The sequence below is a fragment of the Brassica oleracea genome, chromosome C3, assembly GCF_000695525.1.
Source record: "Brassica oleracea var. oleracea cultivar TO1000 chromosome C3, BOL, whole genome shotgun sequence".
Taxonomy (NCBI): Eukaryota; Viridiplantae; Streptophyta; class Magnoliopsida; order Brassicales; family Brassicaceae; genus Brassica; species Brassica oleracea.
The window spans coordinates 8,799,082-8,815,625 of NC_027750.1; the positions used below are offsets into that span (position 1 = coordinate 8,799,082).

At 33.2% G+C, this 16,544-nt stretch overlaps 2 protein-coding genes across 2 annotated transcripts; one reads left to right on the top strand and one right to left on the bottom strand.

The window, feature by feature from the left end:
• The first annotated feature begins 203 nt into the window (after positions 1 to 203).
• On the top strand, positions 204 to 1,895 carry LOC106333536 ((+)-neomenthol dehydrogenase). The gene is made up of 4 exons (XM_013771971.1): positions 204 to 459; positions 626 to 884; positions 1,090 to 1,284; positions 1,365 to 1,895. Exons 1-4 carry the CDS (start codon positions 377 to 379, stop codon positions 1,758 to 1,760), a joined length of 933 nt encoding a protein of 310 aa, XP_013627425.1. The 5' UTR covers positions 204 to 376; the 3' UTR covers positions 1,761 to 1,895.
• Positions 1,896 to 8,242: 6,347 nt separating this feature from the next.
• LOC106335581 (cell division control protein 48 homolog C-like) lies at positions 8,243 to 11,445 on the bottom strand. Its single transcript, XM_013774136.1, has 8 exons — positions 10,571 to 11,445; positions 9,753 to 10,495; positions 9,537 to 9,653; positions 9,342 to 9,446; positions 9,179 to 9,247; positions 8,833 to 9,093; positions 8,591 to 8,740; positions 8,243 to 8,489 (listed from the first exon to the last, which is right to left on the bottom strand). Exons 1-8 carry the CDS (start codon positions 11,409 to 11,411, stop codon positions 8,388 to 8,390), a joined length of 2,388 nt encoding a protein of 795 aa, XP_013629590.1. The 5' UTR covers positions 11,412 to 11,445; the 3' UTR covers positions 8,243 to 8,387.
• Between the last annotated feature and the right edge of the window lie 5,099 nt (positions 11,446 to 16,544).

Below are 16,544 nucleotides of genomic sequence, written 5' to 3' on the forward strand. Positions count from 1 at the left end.
TAAAATAGTAATTTATTTTGATATGTTGATAATCATTATAGTTTTATGATCAGAATTTTTGGAATAGTAAAAATGATTGACGGGAGGTAATACTAGTATATATGAAAATCAGAGATTGAACCAAAATGCACAACTGAATCACTCCAGGCTAATTCTACTCCCATAAAAAAAAACTTGGATCTAAAAATAGAATCACTATGAATTCGAAAATGAGAGGCCACACAAAACTCACGCAAATAGTGGAGAGATTGACCTTTGATCCACAAAAAGGATGAGAAGAATCTGCCAGAGGGAGATGAAAAAGTTTGGTCATGCATATTCAGATTGAAGAAAAAAGAAAGAGTCGTAAAACAGAGATAAAAGAAAGAAGACAAAAATGGTTGGAAGCAAGGAGAAACGAGACAAGAGACTCCAACAAGTCTCTCTCCTTCGTACTATTCCTTACTCCGATCACCAGAGGTATCTTCTTTATAAGATGACTTTGTCATTTTTGTCTTGTTTTTTTGGTGAACCATTTTATGTTTTGATCTTTAATCAGAAGTTATGATTATATTATGTCATTTAGGAGATTCATTAGATATTTTTATTTTTTTCTTGAATATGCTGAAATAAAAATTGTTGTTAGGTGGTGGACCTCTGAAACTGTGGCGGTGGTAACAGGTGCGAATAGAGGGATAGGATTTGAGATGGTGAAACAATTGGCTGGACATGGCTTAACTGTTATTCTAACATCTAGAGACGAGAATGTAGGCGTCGAAGCCGCTAAAGTGTTGCAAGAAGGTGGGTTCAACGTTGATTTCCACCGCCTTGACATCTTGGACACTTCCTCAATTCAAGACTTCTGCCAATGGATTAAGGAAAAATATGGATTCATTGATGTTTTAGTAAGTTTGATCCCATTATAACATTTTTTTTCACTTTGGTTATCTAAAAATCAGGTCTGAAATTCAACAAGATTTTTTAAAAATCAGTGCATTCAAAACTCGTTTTTAGCACTGTTTAAACAATCTACTAAATGGCGTTTAGCCACCGTCTAACTATTCTTGAACATTGATTAAAAACTTGATGATGTGATTTTTTTTTTTTAAGATAAACAATGCAGGTGTAAACTACAATGTTGGAACACATAACTCCGTAGAGTACTCTCATATGGTTATATCTACAAACTACAATGGGACAAAAAACATAATCAAAGCCATGATTCCATTGATGAGACAAGCTTCTCCAGGTGCTCGTATTGTCAACGTCACCTCGAGGCTTGGTAGATTAAAAGGCCGCCACAGTGTAAACATATATCTCTCACTTCTCCTCTTTTTTTCTTCCAACACTATGTAGCAACTAACAGATTTTTTCTTATTGAACAGAAACTTGAGAATGAAGCTGTGAGAGCTAAGCTTATGGATGTGGACTCTCTGACAGAAGAAGCCATCGACGAAACAGTATCTGAGTTTCTGAAGCAAGTGGAAGAAGGAACGTGGGAATCTGGAGGTTGGCCACATTCTTTCACAGACTATTCCGTCTCCAAAATGGCTGTGAACGCGTACACGAGAGTACTAGCGAAAGAACTATCTGAGAGACCAGAAGGAGAGAAGATATATGCAAACTGCTTTTGTCCCGGTTGGGTGAAAACCGCGATGACCGGTTATGCGGGGAATATCTCAGCAGAGGATGGAGCTGACACTGGAGTCTGGCTTGCATTGCTTCCCGATCAAGCTATCACTGGAAAGTTCTTTGCCGAGAGACGTGAGATCAGTTTCTAAATGAGAAAAATGGATGGGACTTGCTTCTTGTGTTGTTCTTACTCGTTTTTTTCTTAAGAAAGAAAGCTATTTAAAGTTAGTTTTATTTATAGTTTAATTGTGAAAGATATAAGAGTTGATATGAATAAAAGTTTTACCCCTTAACATTGTTAGTTTTCTGCGTTTCTATTATGATATTTTTTTCGTTTTGAATATGTTCATAGTGGTTTCTTGGGATAATAATTATTTTTACCCATCGTTTTCTGTGATTTATAAGAATAATATTTTAATTCCTCTATGTTCAAGAATTCATTTTGTAATTTTTATAAATCTTGAGATAAGATTATTTTTTGCTAAGAAGAACCAATATGAAATAAGACCATGCTCATTAATTCTCATATCAAGTATCTTAATCACTGGTTAGTGTGGTCGGATGGTACATGATGTCTGATCCTAAAATTTGTGGATTTAAATCTGTTACTTTTAGATTATCATAACTTGTAACTAGGCGATATGAATATCTAGCTTCTTTTGCGCAAGTAACCGCATCAGACTAATCAGATACTTGAAAATTAGTCGGTTGAGTCTTAGTACGTTGAATATTCCGGATCAACAAATCTCTTGTATCTTAATGCACAATCAAATTACAAAAATATGAAAATTAGTTTCATCATATTTTTGACATAAACCTAATTGGATTGTTGGAAAGACAAGAGTTCGTTGATATGAAGAAATTAATTATCCCTCAAACTTTTTGTTTTATGTTTTGTTTTATGTTTTGTTTTTCTTCTTATATAGACTTTTTAGTTCTCTTTAACACAAACTTTTTTAGTTTTTTTTTTAACGCAAACTTTTTTAGTTTCCATATGTTTTTTTGTGAAAGTATACATACTTTTCTTTGATTTTCAAATAACTCTAAACTGGCCATACAAAAAAAAATCATCATTCTCACTGACCAAGCATACCCAATATATATATAAATATGTTAAATATATATATTTTTCATTTTTCTTTGTCAAACAGAACCAATAAATATGTTACACATATATGTGGACAAACACCGTTTCTTAATGCTCTTAATTAAGAGTCTCTCAATTTTCTCTTTTCTAATTTTAATTTATTTTAATTATTTAATTTCTAGAAACTCGTGTTAAGATACGAGCGTTAAACATGCTCTAAGCTTTTTTTTCTGAGGGAAGAAAACAAGCTCCTCCTCAATGGTGAAATGGATTTCATTTGGCGACCCAGTAACTGAGTAAGAATATACTCCAGTGGTTACTGTGAGATTGCTCGGAAACACGTACGACTCGCGTAAGACTGATCTCATCACCTGGACCAAAAATAATAGGAATATAAGAAAAATATAACCTAAACAAATGGAATGTTGTATAAAATTTATTTAGAAGATAGACAAGATAAAATAATCAAATATACCTTTAAGGTCAAAGTCAGGAAGATCTTCAGTGTCAAAAGGACCAAGCTGATCCCATTCGAGAAGAGGATCGACAAGGGGAGACAGAGCATCGACACTAGGAGACGGAGGATCGACTTGCTCTAAGCATTCAAACTGCCAAAGTCAGGAAGATATCATATTAGCTATCAGATTCTACGGATAAAGATAAACAGTTCAAAAAATATAAGAAGAGAATATTTGGAAATATTCAGTTTCCTTATTTGTTAAATCGTTTTTTTTTAAATTGAAAAAAAATAAAATTGTGTTTTAATGAATTTTTAAGTTTAAAAAAGAAAAATCTCATTTTTTATTTGGGGATTTCTAATGTTTTCTTCTATTTTAATCACTTTAATTATCCATCATTTTCATGGGTTGCACAAAAACAAAAACAAAAAAAAAAAGAATGAAAAGTCAAGCCCAACTTTCACCGTTTACATATCCCAGTCTTTTAAAAAATTTATAACCTCAAATTTGTATTAATTACATTTTCTTTATATAATCATCTATACGCTGTCTTGGGACCATTTGTAATTGTAACTGTAGAATAAAACCTATTTTGAATTTATGATGGGCCAATCCGTTTGAGCTTGAAATTTTTAATTGTTTTTAGAATTAAACAATTTTTATAAGGTGTAAAATGAAAATATTAAAATATAACTATAAATTGGGTTAGGTTTATAATTTAGACAATAATTGTGTGGTTCTTTATGGGCCGACCATACAAAATTAATCAGAGCTGATTATCAAACTTTTTTATGCACCAAATAAACCGAATACTCTGAAAATAGTTTAATCCTTATAAAAATAAAATATGTAACTTCTTATTTTAATTAATTTGCTTTAAATCCTTAACTGAATAGATACTTAGACCCTGATTGGCAAAGCAGATGATAAAGCAGTAGCAGTATGCTATAGAAGCAATATGCTGCAGAAGATGTATGTTTTTACTAAACTGTTTAATAGATTGATTGGTACAGCGGACATGTTATTTAAAATTATTATAAAAGTTAGTATATAATATATAAGATATTTATTTATAATAAATATACTTCTAATATATATATATATATTAATATTAATATTAATATATAAAATCAAAAGATATATTATTAATTTATTTTATTTACTAATTTCAAAATTATTTTATATCGAAAAATATTATTTTAAAAATAAATTTTACAATTAAAATGTCTATTTAAAAAATAATATTTTACATTTAAAATATAATTTAATAATATATAATTTAATTAATTAAATTATATTTTAAATGTGAAATAATATTTTTCAAAAAACATATTTACATTGTAAATTTGTTTTAGAAATCAAAATTTCATTTTTGGGATATAAAAATAATTTTATGATATTATTAAATAAAATAAATAAACTAATTATATATTTTTCTTAAATTTGTAAATTATAAATGCAAATGCTCTTCCAAAAGCTTCATATGAGAGCATTTGCGAGAGAGCATTAGCATTTAGTAAATGCTTTTCTAAATACTTTTCTAACAAATGGTGATTGGATAATGTAAAGCATAGTGTTAATGCTAATGCTCTACCAATCAAAACCTTAGAAATATGATGCTTTTCGAATGCTTGCAGTCGACAGTATCTATAGGATTGATAGTTTGGTTAATGTGATACATTAATCTCCTAGACTATATTTGAGAAGTGATTTGTATATGTGTCATCACTACATTAACCTTCACAAAAAAATGATGACATGGCTTAAAAGAAATATGACATGACATAAATCTAATTGTAACATGTAAAATTTACTATATTTATATTTATGTTTTTGGTAAGATTTCTTAAATATAATAATGATGATTTTCTATATACGGATTTATATTTTTGGAAAAGTTTCATAATATAGTAATAACTAATAAATTTTATATCAAAAATATTTTTTCTCAGTAAATATTCATTTTGGTAAGATTTTATGATACCTAATAACTTTTCTATATCAATTAAAATAATATGCTTTTATATATAAATAATAATTACGAATATTAAAATTTTACATCAATATATGAATCATATTTTTATTATTAAAATAAGTATAGTTTAAAATATATTTTATCAACATATATAAGTTATTTTTATTTAATGTATATATTATTAGAAATAATTTATATATTTACAAATAGACATATTTAAAAATGGTAATTAAATGAATAATAATATAATAAAGTAATTTTATAAATTTCAATTATTTTTATCAAAAGTTAAATAATGCAAAATTAAAAAGTCAAAGTAAACTTGAATAAATCAAACTAAAAACAATTACATTATGGTTTTATTTTTTAAACTAATAAAACTAAAATATAAAAATAGAAAATTTTATTTATATATAACATTTTTAAATATTTTATATCTGCGTATGGCGCAGGAAAACTCATAGTTATAACACTAAGTACCAAGAATCCCCATTATTATCGTGATACATTAAGAAAATTTAATATAAGTTTTCCATAACTACCAAAAAAAATTGGACAAGTTTTTCCTTGTTGCCAAAGTTTTTTATAGTCTTCAACTTAAATTCCCATATATAAAGTTTTTCCTTGTTGCCAAAGTTTTTTATAGTCTTCAACTTAAATTCCCATATATAAAGTTTTTCCTTGTTGCCAAAGTTTTTTATAGTCTTCAACTTAAATTCCCATATATAACTTCTGAAGAATTGTGTTGCAAGCATATATATTCGATAGATACACCAGTTTGGTGATAATACTTCGTATTTATTTCTTTCTTATTTGATCGAAACAAATATATTACACTTACCTAATTTTTCCTGATTCTATATATGTGTATCACGTTAATTTAAGATTTTTATTGCATTCTAACATTTAAAAAATGAAATAATTTGATTGCTTATGCTTCGGTTCAATTGAAATCAAAATACACCTAACCAACATCAACTGTAGAAAAATCAGATATTTTGATGTTTTTTACGCGAATAGTTTTCAAATGTTTTCATGTTTTTCGTATACAATATAAGAGGTTTCTTGTATTTGTTGACACATACTTACTTAATAGTATAATGTCTATTTGTTCCAAGCATATATTATCTTCAACACATAATTACAGTAAATTTCTTATTTAGAGATTCCCGATAACTTTGCTTATGTGTTGAACCTAATAATAATGAACACTTGTATTCGTTTTGGTTTAGTGCTCCGTTAGTGAATGGATGATTGTACACAATCTATATTTTTATCCCAACACATACATAACCTGAGGGTTGTGCCTAATTATTGTTTTAGGATAGTCCAATCTTATGTTTCAACGATACAAATAATACTTGCAACTTCAATTGGTTTTGAAAATAACCTTATAGTATATGCATATATTTGATTTCGCTTGACATAGAAACACGAACGCCGATTTATATTGAAATGGTGCTTATACATTCGAACAAAGTTTTTTTCAGATACAAGAACACTTTTTTTCTGACACTGATTGTATTCCAAGGAAAAGAGTTTAACAAAGAAAACCCCTAAAACACACACACACCTCACAAACAGATATAAGAACACATCGTTTGGCAGATTATTTTATACAATACTTCAGCATTAATCTAAAATGTCACAATTTTAATAAATTTTATTATTCATGATTAGAATGATCGTCAAATGTACGATATGAACCCCCACGATACAATTAAGAATCGTTTCAAAATGAGAAAACAAATTTTACCGAGTTGGTCTTAATCATAATTTCCTAATATGCTAATTAACAAATAATTGCATACAACATGTACACACCAGGGGAAAAGGACATTTTTGTAAAGTTTCCATAAATACAATAACGTAAGTATAGGCACCTCATATCTTGACGGAGATTTTTTGATTCTTTACTAAATGTCACATTTTCCTACTTCTAAACTAGGCAAAAGAAGTATTAGAAAAGCTATAACAATTTTTATTTGTCGACAATAGATTCTAACCAATCAAATAATAATGGTATCTTTTTTCATATTTTTAAAATTCTGAAATCTATTCTTTTGTAATGTTTTAGAATTAATAAAGGGTATAAAATAGACTAAAAATTGTAAATAATGGAAAAAGGTGTATTGAGACAAATGTTTAGTTAATAATACGTTCTATATTAGCAAATTACAACCTCAAATGGAAGCTATAGGTTTTACAGCAAATTCCTCTTCTCTCTGTCATCACAGACCTTGAGTGGAAAAAATATTCAACGCTGATCCATGTTGATCTCTTTATCGAAATGGGCCCGTAAAGTCTATAGGCAGATGTCGTTGCGTATCGAAGCTCTTGACACCTATGCTTCGCGTTCCCTATTTCACTGAGTTGTTTTCCACTAGATCTTCAGCTCGGCCTCATATATTGTTCGCTATTGGGATCAAAAACAGTTGTTTCGGAATCAACGTCTAAAACTGCATCTTTTTACTACCAATATTTTGTTATCTATTTTTTCGTATTTATGTGTTTACGCTGATAATTCGGTCCTCTGAAAAAATAAAGGTACCCTAACTTTTCTAGTTTAACAAAAATCGACATTGTCAATTTCGATTCCCACATCAGCCTTAGTGTGGAAAAGATGAGTTTTTATACATCTCGTCACCTCGACCTAAAAATTCAGATGATAACTTCTTTTTTTCTGTATAGCGGCCAATTACTTTTTTTGTGTCTTTTACGATGGTTCTTGTTAAAGAAAGATTTTTAATTAAAAAAATTGAGAAGAACTATAGTGATGTAACTTAGAAAATGACATTTTTGTTATTAACATATGAACATGAGGTTACTTTGTTAAAATGCTCCTATTTTAATACAAAGGGGATCATGGGCATCATGATAATGATTTTAGTATTCTATAGTAGTTACTAGCAAACAAGGGAGTCCGAGACAGCATAAAAGCCAAACATATTGGAATGTTGCTCAGCTTTTCATCTCCCTCATATATCCTCTCTGTATATATATTTTTGAACTACAACATCTTCTCTGTATATATCCAACTTAGTACCTGATCAGCCGAGTCATTGCCCCCAAGCGCAAAGATTTCGCTTGTAATTTTAACGACAACACTTGTTGGAACAGACAAAACTTAATGACTATGATTAAATGTCAAGTTGGGGAAAAAAAAAAGACATGGCATCTCTCTCCCTCGGGAAAACGAGTGCAGACATTTATAAATTAAAAGAGTTCTATTTTCTTTTTATATTTTCTTTTTTAATCACTCGTGGGCAAAAGATGGTCCTACGTTGATTTTGTCCATGTTGTTTCTTCCGGTGCTGCTTTGAAATTTCTTCCGTTGTTCCTCGTAGTGTTTTATTTGCTGCACAAGCACCAAAAACGAGATTCATATTGTACACTTATAGGAGAGACGGGTTGAAATTTTTCAGTATCTCAAAGTGGATTGAAAACATTAGGTGTTACCTGTTTGCTGACAGATGGTGTGACTGAGGACAAGGCTTGCTTGAAATGAGTCATCTTGATGGTGCAATCACTAAAATCCATATCGCCATCTTCAGACGACTCAATGGACTGGAACTTCTCCTTCACAGCCACGTGTATAGCTTTGTCCATCTTCCATTTCATCAAAATTCAAACCAACCATCAGTACAGAACATGGGAGTAGTCTTATGTATCAAAAAGCATTTATAACGACAAAGATTTACCAGGTTAGCGAGATCAGCTCCGCTGAAACCTTCACAGTACTTGTTTGCAATGGCATCCAGATCAACACTAGGATCTAAGGGTCTCTTGTTTGCAATAGATTTTAGGATCGAAACACGGTCATCCGCGTTAGGGAGGGGTACGTACACAAGATTCCCAAACCTACCTGGTCTCAAGAAGGCAGGATCAATCACATCGAGCCTGTTCGTAGCTCCGATGACATAAACGTCACGTCTATCTCCACCGTGCAGTTCAGTGAGAAACTGAGGACCATCAAAGAATCAAAGCACCTGATTAAGATTCAGGGTTGCAATATAACCTAGCAAGAAAGCCTTTTTATGTAATTACCTGGTTCAAAAGACCACCAACAACCAAATGATCACCTTCTCTGCCACGCCTTCCTGTCAAAGCATCCACCTGAAAGACATTACGAGTCAGAGAGCTCTTGTTTAACTTGAATAGATTCAAAAAACATATTGGCAAGATATATTATTATTATTATTACACAAACCTCATCAAAGAAGATTACACATGGTGAGCTTGTCCGGGCGCGCTGAAACAAGGTCCGAATAGCACGCTCGCTTTCTCCAACGTATTTATTTAGAAGTTCTGGACCCTGAAAGCCAACGATACAACAAGGATAGGAACCATCATTACTAAGGACCATTTTTATTATGCAAAGAAAAATTCAGAAAATCTGGCATACCTTGATGTGTATGAAATTAGCTCCTGCCTCGTTTGCAACTGCCTTTGCAACCAAAGTCTTTCCACAACCCGGTGGTCCATAGAGCAAGAAACCTGTCTCTAACGTCTTTCCAAATTTCTATATATAAAAAAAAAAGGGAAACACGTTTAGACCCTAAGGGAACAAGCAAGTAAGTCTTGACTAGTACGTAAAAGTGGCAAGGGTTTTTGTTACTACCTCATACATGTCTGGATATTTGATAGGCCTGACTATGTAATTGTTGAGTTCACTCCGTAGCTGGCCAAGCCCACCAACATCATCCCATGAGACATCAGGCACAGTAGAGAAACCTTCTCTAGTTAAAGATCCCTTAACTAACTTGACTGCTTCCTCAAAATCAGACATTCTGACAAAGAGCTTATCCAAATCTTCGTCTGACCAGGGCAGCCTCAGCCAAGATCTATCATCACCATCATCACTGTCGCCGGAGAGTTGCAATTTTCTTGAATCCATGATCCTCTTTACGCAAAGACTGGCAGCCATGTCAGCTAACTCCTCCAAATCAGCTCCAACAAAACCTGGTGTTAAGCGAGCGATTCTTTTCATGTCAAAGGAACCTTCAAGTCTAAGTCTTTGGGCAACGAGAGAGAGTATCTCAGCCCTGGCATGTACATCAGGAGGGGTTAGAGCAATCTCACGCCCGAATCGCCTACCCCTTCTGAGAGCAGGATCAAGAGCATCAGGGGTATTAGTAGCTCCAATGACAACAACATATCCAGCAGCAGCCGTCGTATCTTCTCCTCCTCCCGGAGGAGGCCCATCCATACAAGTCAATAGTTGTGTTACGATCCGCTTCTCCGTCTCCCTTTGCTGGTTCTCTCTCTTAGAACCAATTGCATCAATCTCATCGATAAACACAATAGAAGGCGCAGTCCTGTAAGCTTTAGAGAAGAGCCTTCTAATATTCTCTTCAGACGCACCTGAGAGATTGTGATCATCAGTAACAGAGATACATTAAACAATCAAAAATGGGGTGGTGGAGTACAATTATTTACCAGAAACACCAGAAACAATTTCTGTGGCTGAAATCTGATAAAAGGGAACACCAGCTTCGTTGGCGACGGCATTGGCCAAGCGAGTCTTTCCACAGCCAGGTGGTCCATGGAATAGAATCCCGCTTGGTGGCTTCGCTCCAATCTTCCCAAACAATGGAGGATTGAGAATAGGGGACAGAATATACTGATCCAACTCATCCAACACTTTTTTAATCCCGGCAAAGTCTTTAAAAGTAGGTCCTACTTTACCAGGAGGAGCAAGTTTCGAGATATGGCCGCCACTGTCTTCCGACGAAGAAGAAGAAGAAACTGACTTCTCCTTGACATCAAGACGTCTCTGTTTCTTCATCTTACCACCACCAGCACCTTGACGTCTCTGTTTAGGAGGAGCAAGTTTCGTGGAGCTATTCATCTTAGCGTAGCTACCTCTTAAGCAGTCACTGGTCAAATCAATCCTTGGACTCACCTTAGCGTCCTCGGAAGTCGAGATATGGCCGTCACTGTCTTCCGACGAAGAAGAAGAATAAGAAACTGACTTCTCTTTGTTTCTCCTCTCGACATGTGATTGTTCATCAAGACGTCTCTGTTTCTTCATCTTACCACCACCAGCACCTTCATCAGAATCATCATCCTCTTCGTCTTCTTTCACACGCTTCTTGTTGTTGTTTCGGGCATCAAGGACATTTCGGACGTTGAGGACAAGTGCTTGACGGGACATCCTCTTATATTTACCGTACCTGGAACGGAGGGCGTCCACGATTTCCTCCGCCGTAGATAAATCCTTCCCGCACGAATCCATAGCTCGACTCAAATCTCTCCTACTATTCTCTCTCCTCCCCATCGTCTGGTGGTGGCTGGGAAAACCCCTAATTTGCCCAGAAAACCCCTAATTTGCCTCAGTTTTATTACCCTGTGAAACGGTTGAAAAGACAAAACTATCCTGCACTCTTCTGTTTTAAAAGTATTTATTTACAAGACACTACCTATCACTGTTTTATTTATAATCTATGATTTAAATTATTCATTATTTCCATAATTTCTTTTAATCTAACATATATATTTAAGAACCGCTTGGAGCATTTGCGTTATGTTACTTAAGAGCATTTCTTCCTCTTCGCCTATGTTGTTGGCTCTTAATCTTATTTTTTGGTTTCACCTTCATTATCATCATGTTTGTAGTTTAAGTTTGTGTTAATATGCTTCCCTTGTTTGGGCTTCGCTTCCGGAGAACTTGTTGTTCTGCCGGCGTAATTTCTGGATTTAGTCCGGATTTGGTTTATCCGATCAATGATGTACCCCTCCATGTGTAATGTTGGTTGTTTAATACAAGTATCTTTTAGTGTGAAAAAAAAACATATATATTTAAGATTTAACAATGATTCCATTGTATTTAAATTTTAGCTAAACAATTTTATTAAATAGAATCTGTTGCAACTTTATTCTCACGTACCATAATATCTAATTATAATTTTCTAACGTGTTTTTAGTTAACACTACCGCAAAAAGTAAAACCCTAAGGCGAATATACTTTTAAAGAAAATAAAAGAAAATACAAAATCTCGAGATCTTCAAGATTTTTGAGATTTCAATTAAGGTGCCTGATGAGATTATGGGATCACGGTTGTATTGAGGTCTCCATGGTGGTGTCTTTCAAGATCTATGAGATCTACAATAGTTTTGGAGCAAAGCGGAGAAAATGAAGGATTTTGGATGAGTTTACATTCTGGGGACAAAGGGTCCTGTTCTTTTCGTGAACCGGATGAGAATTCCAAACGCGACATCCGACCGCAGTAATTGGATGCAGCAATCAGATGTCGTTCGTTCTCGATTCTGGATATTCTGGATCATGCGTCTGGAAACTGTATCTGGATGCATAGCTCGACTCAAAACTCTCCTACTATTATCTCTCATCACCATCGTCTACTGGTGGCTGGGATTCAGTGGTTAACTTTTGGAGGCGCAGACAGAAAAAGCTTAATTGCCTAGAAAAACCTTAATTTGATTTATATATTGGCTTGAGACACTTTCGGCTGCTGAAATACTTGGGTTGAAAAGACAAAACTATCCTCTTTCTTAGGCCTGGGCATCGCTAAGGTACTCAGTTCGGGTTTTTCCGGATTTTTTAGTTTTGGCATTTTACACTCTTAGATCTCATATCAAAATTTTATCAGAGCATCTCCATTCTCCACATCAAATAAATAAACGAAAAATTAGAAAAATAGGACATTTTAAATTTTAGAAAACTATTTAGAAAAAATATGATTTTTAGTTCCTGTAAATACCATAAAGCCTTTGATATTAACTAATTAATATGAATTATAATGGGCAAATCTCCAAAATAGCACATTTCTAAGTTTATATCACAAAAATAGCACTCAAAAACTAAAATGACCAAAATAACACATTTTTAAGTTTATCCTTTGAAAATTTTAATTTTTTTATTTTTCAAAATTTGAAATCTTATCCCTAAAACCTCATTTCTCAACTCTAAACCCTAAACCCTAAACTCTAAACCTTAAACCGTAAACTCTAAACCATAAACCGTAAACTCTAAACCCTAAACCCTAAACCCTAAACCCTAAACCCTAAACCCTAAACCCTAAACTCTAAACCCTAAACCCTAAGTTTGTGACTTTTGATAAAACATTAAGTGCTATTTTTGTTACTTTTGAACTTGAGTACTAGTTTGGGAACAAAAACTTGATTTAATGCTATTTTTGTCTTTTTCTCAATTATAATTATTAATAATATTTTTCGTTATTAATCTAATATTAAAAATGGTAAAACCAAAGGGAATTATAAAAAACACGGCTGAGATAAAACAGAGAGTTACCCTAATTTTTTTTTCTATCTTGTCTTCTCGGCCGTAACTCTTGACTCTATCAATGGAGATTTAGGGTTCTTGGAGAATCCTTGTTCTTACTTCGATGAGCTCTCTACATATCTCTCTCTTCGATGTTCAATTATTCTCCCTTTCTCCTTCTTACATGATTGCAGAATCTAAAGAGGAGAGCCTCGTTGTCAATTTGGAATAGCAGAAAATCGATGTAATAACCACTGTTTTCTCGGCTCTCTCAACATCTGAAAATGATTTGGATCTGTATCTTTTTTCTTTTTGGAACTCCATCTCAGGTCTCGCAGTGCTTAAGTGGGAGATTAGTGGTTCTCAGGTTTAACAATTTGTAGTTAACTGTTCTTTCTGATTTTGTAGCTTGATTCTCGTGAGGTTGAAGGCGATGATAACAATGTTGAGGATGAATCCGAAGAGTTCAGATTGAGGCTAACATTGTGGATTTGAGCTCGCAGCTTCAGTCTTTCAGACACTGTCCAGCCTCAGAATACATGATTTCCAAGGGATAAACATCGAACAGTTCAGCCGCACCTTCTGCCCATAATCAGGATGGAGGAGTACGATAATTGAAGGTCTGGCCAAAGGACACCAAGCTGGTGATGCTCGAGCAGCGGTTTCTAAGCCCAAGTAGTTAAAGCTCTCAAATGCGCCGATGGAGATATAGTCTTTTGCCATCAGGGAAGTTGCCACCTAAATGCCAAACCTTTTATACTTTTAGCCGTGGTTCCTGTGTTTTCGTAACTTTGAATGTTGTATCATCATACTTTTGATTTGCAATAACAAATTTTGGAACATCCTCGAAGAAAATCTCGTATTAAGAACTGGTTTTTGTCTTACCAATAAAGACAACAAATTAAAGATAGTAGAAAATTCTTGAATAAAGTGATGATGAATTAGAATAGAACTATATATCGGGAGAGGATGAGAAAAACATGGGGAAAATGTTTTTTGAAAGATTCTGGGTACATTTAGTTTAGATTCAGGAAACTTTTTTAACCGAATATATGGAAATTTTCATATTTTCACCATTAGCTTAGAATATGTATACTATCTACGGTGAACACTATATAATAAGTGAGAAACGTATTTTTCTTTTAGGGGTCATATAAGGTAAAATGCAGAACATGTTATGGCACGTAATGTAACCGAGCTATATCATTGAGTTGTGGCTATATATTGTTATCAAGTTGTAGGTAGATCGAAGACCTATTTCTTGATTATAACGTAACTGATTCTATTTTTGCTAAAGTATACAAGAAAGGTTAGTTTACGGTATATATCCTTGATATATCTACGTTTAAAACTTAGAATCAGATTTATAAAATAAGTATAATGTTTTAATATTTAACATATTGAAGTTCTAGATTTTTAGTTGTGCTGTTTTAAAAAAAAATATTTATGCCTTGTAGAGGTTTCCGGTGATGGTGGAGGTGGAGGTGGAGGTGGTGGTGATGAAGTTGATGTCGCAGCCCCAGCCGCAGCCGCAGTCGCAGTCGCAGTCGCAAACGAATACGAATACGAACTCGAATACGAGTATAATTAAGGCTTTTTAGTTATCTCTCTTTTATGTAAAGGAGTTATCGTTTATGGTTAAATGTTTTTCTTTAATAATTTGAATGTTGTGTTGGAACTTTATGATAAGTAAGATAGACATTATATTGGTGTTTACCAGACATTGGTAGGTTGTGTGATTTGTTTGTTCCTCTTCTTTACGGTTTAGCAACGTTTGATTGAAAGCAGGAACCCTTTAATTGCAACTAATATGTGGCCCGACCTTAGGGCAATATGTGGCGTTTAGGCTAAGTCTTCTAGGCTTTAAACTCTTTAATTGCATCTAACATACAAAATGTTAGTATGCGAAGTTATGATCCGTTATGTAAACTTGGAACAAAATAAATTTTGCAGAAAATTCAGTTTGGATTATATAATAATTTTTTTCTTATATAATAATGTAAATTGAAGAGAAGACATTGGATATTTAGGCATAAAAATAAATCGTTTTCCTTTCTAGCGCAAGTTATATGTATTTTTCCTATCTGAATTCGGCAGTGGCAAAGGTGTGATTATATTTTCATTATCAATTTTAGAATACTGAAGATGACGATTACTCCACCGTTTTGTCATTGTGGAATATACTTTGGGTTAAATTAAACTATACAAAAATAAAAGGGAAATCTGGTGATTTCTCAATAAATAAGAGAAAGTAAAGAAGAAGTAGATTTTATTCTAAAAAAATATCCAGCAGACAGAAAATCTGCTGTGGCGAGGTATTGTTTTTGCTTTTCTTTTTTCTTTTTTTTTTTAAACTCAACAAAACATTCATTCAACTTCTTAGCCAAAGTTTCTTACACAAAGAGAGCCTTGTATCGTTGGTGAGTGTGTCATATCAGATACTCCTCAAGGTCATTTTTGAGGTTTGTACTGTATATTATTATCAAGCATGCTTTTTGTTCTATCATCAAATAAAGTATATGCATTGGGAGATAATGAATCAAATATTATATAAAGATAAAATTAGAAAGACTGTAACACGATTTGGATTATAACCACCACACACTTGCATTATATGTACATTGTTTGAAGTTTTGGATCTTTGATGTTTGTGAAATGTACACAGGTCAATGCTCAGACAGGAAATGATTTTCAAGAATAGCGCCCATTTGGTAAAGGTCGTACTGTGTAGCAGCCTGTATGCTTCTGATACGGGGATGCTAAGTTAAACTTCTACTACTACACTTAAACGTTTCACTGATTCTAATAACTGTTGATTGGATTTTGAGGTTTACGAGGGAGCAAGCTTCAAGGGATCCTGAGAACTACTTCAACATTAGGTTTCGTGATTGATGCTTTATAGAAGAATACTTGTTTGTTGGAATCTGAGTTTGAATTAGTGTTTTTTTTTTGGCAGAATGCTGCTGAGATGGTTGATGGTTCACAAGTCTTGTATCTCTCTCGAACAGGTTGTTGAAAACACTACATTGATTGATCCCATCTATGTACACTCCTGTCTTGTATGAATGTGTTTTCCTAAATAGAGATCGATGGTTATTTATAATGTATCTGAAACTAAATAGGACATTGGAGAGCATTTGACAACTATACACCTCAGTTGTCGTTGCTTGT